This window comes from Bombina bombina, chromosome 2, assembly GCF_027579735.1.
Source record: "Bombina bombina isolate aBomBom1 chromosome 2, aBomBom1.pri, whole genome shotgun sequence".
NCBI lineage: Eukaryota > Metazoa > Chordata > Amphibia > Anura > Bombinatoridae > Bombina > Bombina bombina.
The window spans coordinates 33,862,804-33,876,381 of record NC_069500.1 but is presented as its reverse complement, the minus strand read 5'-3'; the positions used below and the strand labels follow the sequence as shown (position 1 = coordinate 33,876,381).

The 13,578-nt window shown below is 41.7% G+C and overlaps 1 protein-coding gene across 2 annotated transcripts in view; it reads right to left on the bottom strand.

Moving 5' to 3' along the window:
* Positions 1-6,946: 6,946 nt before the first annotated feature.
* Positions 6,947-13,578, bottom strand: part of DNAJB5 (DnaJ heat shock protein family (Hsp40) member B5) — a 49,013-nt gene continuing 42,381 nt past the window's right edge. For both annotated transcript variants that reach the window (XM_053700998.1, XM_053700997.1), the window contains exon 4: positions 6,947-7,770. In XM_053700998.1, the coding sequence (XP_053556973.1) occupies positions 7,537-7,770 (234 nt within the window). In that variant the 3' untranslated portion in view covers positions 6,947-7,536. The remainder of the gene's footprint in view (positions 7,771-13,578) is intronic.

Below are 13,578 nucleotides of genomic sequence, written 5' to 3'. Positions count from 1 at the left end.
GGCTGGTACTTTGAGACCACTGCTTTAAAGGGACTGTTTACTCCAGAATAGTTATTGTTTAAAAAGATAGATAATCCCTTTATTACCCATACCCCAGTTTTGCACAACAAACAGTTATATTAATATACTTTTTACCTCTGACTACCTTGTATCTAAGCCTCTGCAGACTGCCCCCTTATCTCAGTTCTTTTGATAAACTTGCATTTTAGTCAATCAGTGCCCTCTCATAAATAACTCCACAGGCGTGAGCACAATGTTATCTATATAGCACACATGAACCAATGCCCTCTAACTGAAAGTCAAATGCACCCAGATAAGAGACAGCCGTCAAGGCTTTAGAAATTAGCATATGACCCTACCTAGATTTAGCTTTCAACTAAGAATACAAAATGTAAAATGGAAAGGTGTTTAAAAACAGAATTTATGTTTACCTGATAAATTACTTTCTCCAACGGTGTGTCCGGTCCACGGCGTCATCCTTACTTGTGGGATATTCTCTTCCCCAACAGGAAATGGCAAAGAGCCCAGCAAAGCTGGTCACATGATCCCTCCTAGGCTCCGCCTACCCCAGTCATTCGACCGACGTTAAGGAGGAATATTTGCATAGGAGAAACCATATGGTACCGTGGTGACTGTAGTTAAAAAAATAAATTATCAGACCTGATTAAAAAACCAGGGCGGGCCGTGGACCGGACACACCGTTGGAGAAAGTAATTTATCAGGTAAACATAAATTCTGTTTTCTCCAACATAGGTGTGTCCGGTCCACGGCGTCATCCTTACTTGTGGGAACCAATACCAAAGCTTTAGGACACGGATGAAGGGAGGGAGCAAATCAGGTCACCTAAATGGAAGGCACCACGGCTTGCAAAACCTTTCTCCCAAAAATAGCCTCAGAAGAAGCAAAAGTATCAAACTTGTAAAATTTGGTAAAAGTGTGCAGTGAAGACCAAGTCGCTGCCCTACATATCTGATCAACAGAAGCCTCGTTCTTGAAGGCCCATGTGGAAGCCACAGCCCTAGTGGAATGAGCTGTGATTCTTTCGGGAGGCTGCCGTCCGGCAGTCTCGTAAGCCAATCTGATGATGCTTTTAATCCAAAAAGAGAGAGAGGTAGAAGTTGCTTTTTGACCTCTCCTTTTACCGGAATAAACAACAAACAAGGAAGATGTTTGTCTAAAATCCTTTGTAGCATCTAAATAGAATTTTAGAGCGCGAACAACATCCAAATTGTGCAACAAACGTTCCTTCTTTGAAACTGGTTTCGGACACAGAGAAGGTACGATAATCTCCTGGTTAATGTTTTTGTTAGAAACAACTTTTGGAAGAAAACCAGGTTTAGTACGTAAAACCACCTTATCTGCATGGAACACCAGATAAGGAGGAGAACACTGCAGAGCAGATAATTCTTAAACTCTTCTGGCAGAAGAAATTGCAACTAAAAACAAAACTTTCCAAGATAATAACTTAATATCAACGGAATGCAAGGGTTCAAACGGAACCCCCTGAAGAACTGAAAGAACTAAATTGAGACTCCAAGGAGGAGTCAAAGGTTTGTAAACAGGCTTAATTCTAACCAGAGCCTGAACAAAGGCTTGAACATCTGGCACAGCAGCCAGTTTTTTGTGAAGTAACACCGACAAGGCAGAAATCTGTCCCTTCAGGGAACTTGCAGATAATCCTTTTTCCAATCCTTCTTGAAGGAAGGATAGAATCCTAGGAATCTTAACCTTGTCCCAAGGGAATCCTTTAGATTCACACCAACAGATATATTTTTTCCAAATTTTGTGGTAAATCTTTCTAGTTACAGGCTTTCTGGCCTGAACAAGAGTATCGATAACAGAATCTGAGAACCCTCGCTTCGATAAAATCAAGCGTTCAATCTCCAAGCAGTCAGCTGGAGTGAAACCAGATTCGGATGTTCGAACGGACCCTGAACAAGAAGGTCTCGTCTCAAAGGTAGCTTCCAAGGTGGAGCCGATGACATATTCACCAGATCTGCATACCAAGTCCTGCGTGGCCACGCAGGAGCTATCAAGATCACCGACGCCCTCTCCTGATTGATCCTGGCTACCAGCCTGGGGATGAGAGGAAACGGCGGGAACACATAGGCTAGTTTGAAGGTCCAAGGTGCTACTAGTGCATCCACTAGAGCCGCCTTGGGATCCCTGGATCTGGACCCGTAGCAAGGAACTTTGAAGTTCTGACGAGAGGCCATCAGATCCATGTCTGGAATGCCCCACAGCTGAGTGACTTGGGCAAAGATTTCCGGATGGAGTTCCCACTCCCCCGGATGCAATGTCTGACGACTCAGAAAATCCGCTTCCCAATTTTCCACTCCTGGGATGTGGATAGCAGACAGGTGGCAGGAGTGAGACTCCGCCCATAGAATGATTTTGGTCACTTCTACCATCGCTAGGGAACTCCTTGTTCCCCCCTGATGGTTGATGTACGCAACAGTTGTCATGTTGTCTGATTGAAACCGTATGAACTTGGCCCTCGCTAGCTGAGGCCAAGCCTTGAGAGCATTGAATATCGCTCTCAGTTCCAGAATATTTATCGGTAGAAGAGATTCTTCCCGAGACCAAAGACCCTGAGCTTTCAGGGATCCCCAGACCGCGCCCCAGCCCATCAGACTGGCGTCGGTCGTGACAATGACCCACTCTGGTCTGCGGAATGTCATCCCTTGTGACAGGTTGTCCAGGGACAGCCACCAACGGAGTGAGTCTCTGGTCCTCTGATTTACTTGTATCTTCGGAGACAAGTCTGTATAGTCCCCATTCCACTGACTGAGCATGCACAGTTGTAATGGTCTTAGATGAATGCGCGCAAAAGGAACTATGTCCATTGCCGCTACCATCAACCCGATCACTTCCATGCACTGAGCTATGGAAGGAAGAGGAACGGAATGAAGTATTCGACAAGAGTCTAGAAGTTTTGTTTTTCTGGCCTCTGTCAGAAAAATCCTCATTTCTAAGGAGTCTATTATTGTTCCCAGGAAGGGAACCCTTGTTGACGGGGATAGAGAACTCTTTTCCACGTTCACTTTCCATCCGTGAGATCTGAGAAAGGCCAGGACAATGTCCGTGTGAGCCCTTGCTTGAGGAAGGGACGACGCTTGAATCAGAATGTCGTCCAAGTAAGGTACTACAGCAATGCCCCTTGGTCTTAGCACAGCTAGAAGGGACCCTAGTACCTTTGTGAAAATCCTTGGAGCAGTGGCTAATCCGAAAGGAAGCGCCACGAACTGGTAATGTTTGTCCAGGAATGCGAACCTTAGGAACCGATGATGTTCCTTGTGGATAGGAATATGTAGATACGCATCCTTTAAATCCACCGTGGTCATGAATTGACCTTCCTGGATGGAAGGAAGAATAGTTCGAATGGTTTCCATCTTGAACGATGGAACCTTGAGAAACTTGTTTAAGATCTTGAGATCTAAGATTGGTCTGAACGTTCCCTCTTTTTTGGGAACTATGAACAGATTGGAGTAGAACCCCATCCCTTGTTCTCTTAATGGAACAGGATGAATCACTCCCATTTTTGACAGGTCTTCTACACAATGTAAGAATGCCTGTCTTTTTATGTGGTCTGAAGACAACTGAGACCTGTGGAACCTCCCCATTGGGGGAAGTCCCTTGAATTCCAGAAGATAACCTTGGGAGACTATTTCTAGCGCCCAAGGATCCAGAACATCTCTTGCCCAAGCCTGAGCGAAGAGAGAGAGTCTGCCCCCCACCAGATCCGGTCCCGGATCGGGGGCCAACATTTCATGCAGTCTTGGTAGCAGTGGCAGGTTTCTTGGCCTGCTTTCCCTTGTTCCAGCCTTGCATTGGTCTCCAAGCTGGCTTGGCTTGAGAAGTATTACCCTCTTGCTTAGAGGACGTAGCACCTTGGGCTGGTCCGTTTCAACGAAAGGGACGAAAATTAGGTTTATTTTTTGCTTTGAAAGGCCGATCCTGAGGAAGGGCGTGGCCCTTACCCCCAGTGATATCAGAGATAATCTCTTTCAAGTCAGGGCCAAACAGCGTTTTCCCCTTGAAAGGAATGTTAAGTAGCTTGTTCTTGGAAGACGCATCAGCCGACCAAGATTTCAACCAAAGCGCTCTGCGCGCCACAATAGCAAACCCAGAATTCTTAGCCGCTAACCTAGCCAATTGCAAAGTGGCGTCTAGGGTGAAAGAATTAGCCAATTTGAGAGCATTGATTCTGTCCATAATCTCCTCAAAAGGAGGAGAATCACTATCGACCGCCTTTATCAGATCATCGAACCAGAAACATGCGGCTGTAGCGACAGGGACAATGCATGAAATTGGTTGTAGAAGGTAACCTTGCTGAACAAACATCTTTTTAAGCAAACCTTCTAATTTTTTATCCATAGGATCTTTGAAAGCACAACTATCCTCTATGGGTATAGTGGTGCGTTTGTTTAAAGTGGAAACCGCTCCCTCGACCTTGGGGACTGTCTGCCATAAGTCCTTTCTGGGGTCGACCATAGGAAACAATTTTTTAAATATGGGGGGAGGGACGAAAGGAATACCGGGCCTTTCCCATTCTTTATTAACAATGTCCGCCACCCGCTTGGGTATAGGAAAAGCTTCTGGGAGCCCCGGCACCTCTAGGAACTTGTCCATTTTACATAGTTTCTCTGGGATGACCAACTTGTCACAATCATCCAGAGTGGATAATACCTCCTTAAGCAGAATGCGGAGATGTTCCAACTTAAATTTAAATGCAATCACATCAGGTTCAGCCTGTTGAGAAATGTTCCCTGAATCAGTAATTTCTCCCTCAGACAAAACCTCCCTGGCCCCATCAGACTGGGTTAGGGGCCCTTCAGAAATATTAATATCAGCGTCGTCATGCTCTTCAGTATCTAAAACAGAGCAGCCGCGCTTACGCTGACAAGTGTTCATTTTGGCTAAAATGTTTTTGACAGAATTATCCATTACAGCCGTTAATTGTTGCATAGTAAGGAGTATTGGCGCGCTAGATGTACTAGGGGCCTCCTGAGTGGGCAAGACTCGTGTAGACGAAGGAGGGAATGATGCAGTACCATGCTTACTCCCCTCACTTGAGGAATCATCTTGGGCATCATTGTCATTATCACATAAATCACATTTATTTAAATGAATAGGAATTCTGGCTTCCCCACATTCAGAACACAGTCTATCTGGTAGTTCAGACATGTTAAACAGGCATAAACTTGATAACAAAGTACAAAAACGTTTTAAAATAAAACCGTTACTGTCACTTTAAATTTTAAACTGAACACACTTTATTACTGCAATTGCGAAAAAACATGAAGGAATTGTTCAAAATTCACCAAATTTTCACCACAGTGTCTTAAAGCCTTAAAAGTATTGCACACCAAATTTGGAAGCTTTAACCCTTAAAATAACGGAACCGGAGCCGTTTTAAACTTTAACCCCTTTACAGTCCCTGGTATCTGCTTTGCTGAGACCCAACCAAGCCCAAAGGGGAATACGATACCAAATGACGCCTTCAGAAAGTCTTTTCTAAGTATCAGAGCTCCTCTCACATGCGACTGCATGCCATGCCTCTCAAAAACAAGTGCGCCACACCGGCGCGAAAATGAGGCTCTGCTTATGCTTTGGGAAAGCCCCTAAGGAATAAGGTGTCTAATACAGTGCCTGCCGATATTATTATATCAAAATACCCAGATAAAATGATTCCTCAAGGCTAAATATGTGTTAATAATGAATCGATTTAGCCCAGAAAAAGTCTACAGTCTTAATAAGCCCTTGTGAAGCCCTTGTTTACAATCGTAATAAACATGGCTTACCGGATCCCATAGGGAAAATGACAGCTTCCAGCATTACATCGTCTTGTTAGAATGTGTCATACCTCAAGCAGCAAGAGGCTGCACACTGTTCCCCCAACTGAAGTTAATTGCTCTCAACAGTCCTGTGTGGAACAGCCATGGATTTTAGTTACGGTTGCTAAAATCATTTTCCTCATACAAACAGAAATCTTCATCTCTTTTCTGTTTCTGAGTAAATAGTACATACCAGCACTATTTCAAAATAACAAACTCTTGATTGAATAATAAAAACTACAGTTAAACACTAAAAAACTCTAAGCCATCTCCGTGGAGATGTTGCCTGTACAACGGCAAAGAGAATGACTGGGGTAGGCGGAGCCTAGGAGGGATCATGTGACCAGCTTTGCTGGGCTCTTTGCCATTTCCTGTTGGGGAAGAGAATATCCCACAAGTAAGGATGACGCCGTGGACCGGACACACCTATGTTGGAGAAATTGCATGCCCCATTTGAATCATGAAAGTTTAATTTTGACAAGACTGTCCCTTTAATATTGCATGCTCTGTATGTCTGAACCATGAGAGTACATTTGTGACTTGTACCTTTAACTCTAACCCAGCCATAACTGACCTGAGCCGGCAAAAACATTGTATTGGTGACATAATAAATACAGACACCTGTCTAATATAGAATTAAAGGGACATGAAACCCAAATATTTTCTTGCATTAATCAGAGCATGAGATTTAAAACAACTTTCTATTTTACTTCTATTATCTAATTTGTTTTATTTTGTGGTATCCATTGCTGAAACCCAGGTAGGCTCAGGAGCTGCTGATTGGTGGTTGCATAAATTCAGCTAGGTCCCAGTAGTGCATTGATTCAACTAAGGATACCAAGAGAATAAAGCACATTAATAGAAGTAAATTGGAAAATTGTTTACAATTCTATGATTCATGAAAGAAAATTTTGGGTTTTCTTGTCCCTTTAAAAAAAAGGTACATAAGTCATTAAACTGCATTTAAAATTTGACTTGAAACATTTTTGTAATACGCTTTTATTTTCATAATTGTCACTGTTTTTATGATTATTCACGTGCACTTGTCTGAGCATACGCATGTAGGCAGTGATGCCCCTTTCAGATCAAATAAAACAGACTTTGCAAAATCCAGGATTTTCTCCCTTTATTTTTGTTTAGTGCGTATAAATATTAAAACCACCATCAATTTTAAATTATATTTACAAATTCTATTATTTCTTTTAAAAAAGTTCTTTAAAAGTAATTTACTAAGTTCATCAGTTTGTAGCTAGTGTTTATAAAGGTTAACTGTCCGCTGGGGATGCATCTTTTTATTTTCAATGCTATCGCCCGAAAGTTCATTCTAAATGTAAAATGCAACAAACCAATTTAGTTTTTAAGCCTTTAAAGGAAGAGTGATCTAAAAATTGTGCAGAGGTTAAAAGGCAGGATTAAGAGAAAAGTAAAGGAGACAGATCCTGCGTTTCCTTTATCTCCTTGTCGTGGCAGAGTGACCCGATAACGTATCCTGGAGTGTAGACACGGCAGAAAAAAAAACAACATAGAAAAACTGAAAATGTAATGTGTGTCCCTTGTATATTTGACTTATAAAAAGATGACTTCTGCATAGAATGCACATTGACCAGATTGGCAACGGTAGTATCTGAATGTGGAGTCAGTATTCAGTTGAATGACTTGGCACAAGCCCATGGAGTATTGCTTGAGACCCCAGAGGACACTAGGAGCACGGTAAGTGTTGTTTGAGCAGTTCCCGTGTGGGTTGGGGTATTCTGTCTGGGAAGCGGACTTGGAACTCCACAATCAAGTCACCCCGCTGCGTCGGCACTTTTGGGTAGGGCAGTCCTTCTCCCCGCAGTCGTTTTACGGTTCCTGGCTTGATGACGTCACTGCAGGGTAGAGGGATGACGCGACCATCGATAGTAGGGATGTTCACAGTGCAGCCGCATAAAGCCTACAGAGACAAAGACACCTGTCACTTTATGGGTACAATATGTCAATGGCCACAATGGAGAAATGAAATGAATTAAACCTCAGGCACAATATATTTTAAAGTAAAAAACAATAATCACAAATAAACAGATATACAACAGTTTTTTTTTCCTTCTTCTTTCTCCAATTACAGAAAAAAAAAACTACTTGTGAAACATCTCGATTTGCCCGATACATTAAAAGGACAGTAAACTGTTTGAGATTCGGATGTTTTCTTATAGTAAAACAATCTTGTCATCTGTTTCTAAAATGTATTTTGCCCCCATTTCCTGTAATTTTAATCTGAAAATTAAGTTTTCCCAAATTTAATTGGAAATGCACATGGCAGGTTTTATAAGACTAACCCTGCCCCATATCTGTCCCCAAATGGCACTAGAAGAGATTATCAGATAAGGAACTACCAAACAATGAAGCTTTTGCTAATATAATGACAGTGACTAGCTCTGTCTATTCCAGTTATTTGTTTCTGATTGGCTCCTTTAAATTGGGCAAGTGCTGGGTGGAGTTTGGCTACTGAAATACATTTGCAGCAAACAGTGTTAATGCATTTAAAACCATTTCAACCCCCCCTCCTCTACATTAACACTATAAACTTCAGAAAAATCTTCTAATTACAAAGTGCACTGTCCCTTTAAGGTCTGTAAAGATTAAAACCAGTTCTTTTAAAGGGGTATTGAATTAAACATGTAATCCCTATAAACGTTTTATGGGGAATAAAACTAAATTGCATTATACAGTCATTTAGTTTACCTGCTTTTGCTGCAAAATACCTCTAAAAAGTAAGCTCGCCCCACTTCCTACCAGATAGGATGCAAGGTTACATCTACCTGATCTTGCAGTATTATACACAGTGATTGTTTAGCTCAGAGCACATGTCTAACTGGCCACAGAAAAGGACACCAGGAACATGAATTCCACTAGGCCTTTCAAGATGTGCATCCCTGAACTGTTCTTGGTTTGCAAAACCTTGTAAATTCTGCTAACAAAATATCAGCATTAAATTATTTTAAAACATTTATTTTCCAATGCAGTGCTTTCTGATATCAGTATGTATGGTGACATTTCTCTGACCTTACAACAATGTACACAGTGATTGTTTAGACCAGTCTCCAAGCTCATTTAATTATATTCCTAACTGACCACAGTAAGAGAGACCAGGGATTCCACCAGGTTTTTCAAAGGGTGCGTTTCTGATTTGCAAAACAACTTGTAAACTGTAATAACAAAATGAGAGCTCAGAATTCTCTTAAAGGGACAGTAAACACCCTTTAATTATAAGACATTTCTGTGGCTGTAGTAATATCAGCCAAGTCTAAAATGTTATTAATATAATATTTACTATTTGGAGGCGCCAATTTGGTCTTTAGTCCATAGACAACAAGGATAGTCACTGTCAAAGTTAGAATAAATTGTTTTGCAGTTGTTATTAAAGACAACCAGGGACATATATGTAGCAGTGTTAGCTTTGATAACTCAGCAGGGTGTTTTTCAAGTTCTGCTCAGTTTTCAGAGCAAAATGACATCACAAGAAGGCAAAATAAATAATAAAAAGATATTGTAAATTTGTTTCAAAAACGCATAACCAAACATTTCATATACAAATCTCAAGGTTTCTAGTGTCAGTTTAAAAACTTTCTATGCAGCTCATTTACAATGCAGTGCTTTATTGCAGAACTATGCTAAGCACATAAAACATGACTTAATATGCCTTTAATGTTCTAGCTGTCAGATGAGTGAAAAACACAACAGCACCGGTTAAGCCTTTAAAACTGGCACATTAGTCAGCGGCAAAGACTCTGTTTTATCTCTAGAATAGTTCTACTGATTAAAACAAGTGATCGTTAGCACCAAGCATACACAACTAGATTATAAATACTTAGCTTATACGGTTTACAAAGAGGAATGAACATGCTACACCTGCTAAATGAATGTGTGTAGGGAGCCATTACTGTACCTGTACAAAAACTCAAAGAAAGGCCGCCCTGTCATTACAGCTCAGATACAGCGGCCCCACAGGCTTTTGCTTTCCCAATGGTATCTGCCTGACTATTCCTAGAAGTGATTAGGAGCTAAATATAGGAACCAGGACAATGTTCATGCAGCCTTCGTACAGGGAGTAAATCACATTGGTATGTAGATAGCTCACCTCTCCGTGCTTCACAGAATCTCAGGCTATTTGCTAAATAATGGGGAGAGATCTAACTGTAGACCCTGTACAGAATTTAACACTGGTTCCTGTTGATTATAATAGAAAAATCCTTCATTGATGACAAATGTGCACATGAAATTTATGCTGATAAGGCCAAAAATGTTAGGAGCCAGAAATAAAATGTAAAGAATTGTGGCAACCAAATTTCTCAAGCCTTGAGATCAATAATTATATCGGACGTAAAAAAGCTCAATACTTATTATAATCTTTACATTGAACTATTTGTAGCTTAAGAAATAAAATCTTGTTTTCTATTATAAGTTACAGCAACTACAGCATTTGAGGTGTTTACTATTGTATAGAGGGAGGTATTACAAAGGGTCACCATATGTGGGACAGACAATCAGATGCTAAAAAGGAGAGGGTCACAGGATATGGTTGCTGTACAAGTAAAATTACTCTTCCTGTGTTTTCTCAGGAGGATATTTAAAGGTGACTAATATTGTGCATTTGTTCCCCGACACCCAAAGGAAAACAAGAGACCTTTTAACTAGTTTTCTTTAGTCCCTCTAGCTCATTTAATTGCTGTAAAATTGTACAGAAACACAAACTGGGCCTATTTGTCATTCCCTAGGTGTTCTTCTAAAAGAGCCTATAACTAGACTCATCTGATACCTAGATATGCTTCTGTTTTATCTGAAGCTTGTTCATTTCCACTGTATAAAAGCGCATAATAAACAGGTAACAAGAGCATAAGCATTGGGGCAAAGCTTAGTGAGGGGGAAATGCACTTTACTAGGATTGCTCAGGAGCGGACTGATCAGCCGGGCATATAGGACCTGGACCATTTTGGGTCAGTGTGAGACAGTGCGGGCCCTTCCTTAAGTTTTGCTCAGGGCCCGGATTGGTCTGAGTCCGCCCCTGGGATTGCTTTATTTACACACATTTGAAAGGTTGACCTTCCTGCAGCACGCGATAGGTAGGTAGATGAAACTACCTTCCTGCAGCACGCGATAGGTAGGTAGATGAAACTTCCTCTCTGCAGCAAGTGACATACTATAAGGGGATACAGTAAATTACAGGATAAGCCTGAATAATAGCCGAGAGACTGAAATAAGCAAATAATATGGACCAGATGTTTGTTGTACTTTGTCGAATGGATTTCTACCTACATAGGAGCAGTTTGTTTTAACAGGAATTGGGTGACATCCTGCTCCCTATATAACCATGGTCTACACAAGTCAGACACCCCTGTTATTATGAGAATAGTGTTACTAATGTAATTAGCCCGGTCTGGCAGCTCTATTCTAAATGTGATCTCTGGAACTAGACAGGGTCTACAAAGACAGTGGAATTTAAGTACAATATTTGTCTGTTGACTAGTCAGTGTTATATTGAGTTGTAATGGGGTTTGTAATTATAGGAAACTGCTGCTGCTGTGCCAGACAGAAGGAATATTATACACAATGCTTATGGTAATGCGCTGGGTCTCACATACATGGCGGTGTCAGCAGAAGGAATATTATACACAATGCTTATGGTAATGCACTGGGTCTCACATACATGGTGGTGTCAGACAGAAGGAATATTATACACAATGCTTATGGTAATGCGCTGGGTCTCACATACATGGCGGTGTCAGACAGAAGGAATATTATACACAATGCTTATGGTAATGCACTGGGTCTCACATACATGGCGGTGTCAGCAGAAGGAATATTATACACAATGCTTATGGTAATGCACTGGGTCTCACATACATGGCGGTGTCAGCAGAAGGAATGTTATACACAATGCTTATGGTAATGCGCTGGGTCTCACATACATGGCGGTGTCAACAGAAGGAATATTATTCGCAATGCGCTGTCTCACATACATGGTGGTGTCGGCAGAAGGAATATTATACACAATGCTTATGGTAATGCGCTGGGTCTCACATACATGGCGGTGTCAGCAGAAGGAATATTATACACAATGCTTATGGTAATGCACTGGGTCTCACATACATGGTGGTGTCGGCAGAAGGAATATTATACACAATGCTTATGGTAATGCGCTGGGTCTCACATACATGGTGGTGTCAGCAGAAGGAATATTATACACAATGCTTATGGTAATGCACTGGGTCTCACATACATGGTGGTGTCGGCAGAAGGAATATTATACACAATGCTTATGGTAATGCGCTGGGTCTCACATACATGGTGGTGTCGGCAGAAGGAATATTATACACAATGCTTATGGTAATGCGCTGGGTCTCACATACATGGTGGTGTCAGCAGAAGGAATATTATACACAATGCTTATGGTAATGCGCTGGGTCTCACATACATGGTGGTGTCAGCAGAAGGAATATTATACACAATGCTTATGGTAATGCACTGGGTCTCACATACATGGCGGTGTCAGCAGAAGGAATATTATACACAATGCTTATGGTAATGCACTGGGTCTCACATACATGGCGGTGTCAGCAGAAGGAATGTTATACACAATGCTTATGGTAATGCGCTGGGTCTCACATACATGGCGGTGTCAACAGAAGGAATATTATTCGCAATGCGCTGTCTCACATACATGGTGGTGTCGGCAGAAGGAATATTATACACAATGCTTATGGTAATGCGCTGGGTCTCACATACATGGCGGTGTCAGCAGAAGGAATATTATACACAATGCTTATGGTAATGCACTGGGTCTCACATACATGGTGGTGTCGGCAGAAGGAATATTATACACAATGCTTATGGTAATGCGCTGGGTCTCACATACATGGTGGTGTCAGCAGAAGGAATATTATACACAATGCTTATGGTAATGCGCTGGGTCTCCCATACATGGTGGTGTCAGCAGAAGGAATATTATACACAATGCTTATGGTAATGCACTGGGTCTCACATACATGGTGGTGTCGGCAGAAGGAATATTATACACAATGCTTATGGTAATGCACTGGGTCTCACATACATGGCGGTGTCGGCAGAAGGAATGTTATACACAATGCTTATGGTAATGCACTGGGTCTCACATACATGGCGGTGTCGGCAGAAGGAATATTATACACAATGCTTATGGTAATGCGCTGGGTCTCACATACATGGTGGTGTCAGCAGAAGGAATATTATACACAATGCTTATGGTAATGCACTGGGTCTCACATACATGGTGGTGTCAGCAGAAGGAATATTATACACAATGCTTATGGTAATGCGTTGGGTCTCACATATATGGCGGTGTCAGCAGAAGGAATATTATACACAATGCTTATGGCAATGCGCTGGGTCTCACATACATGGTGGTGTCGGCAGAAGGAATATTATACACAATGCTTATGGTAATGTGTTGGGTCTCACATACATGGTGGTGTCGGCAAAATGAATGTTATACACAATGCTCACGGTAATGCGTTGGGTCTCACATACATGGTGGTGTCGGCAGAAGGAATGTTATACACAATGCTTATGGTAATGCACTGGGTCTCACATACATGGCGGTGTCGGCAGAAGGAATATTATACGCAATGCTTATGGTAATGCGCTGGGTCTCACATACATGGCGGTGTCAGCAGAAGGAATATTATACACAATGCTTATGGTAATGCACTGGGTCTCACATACATGG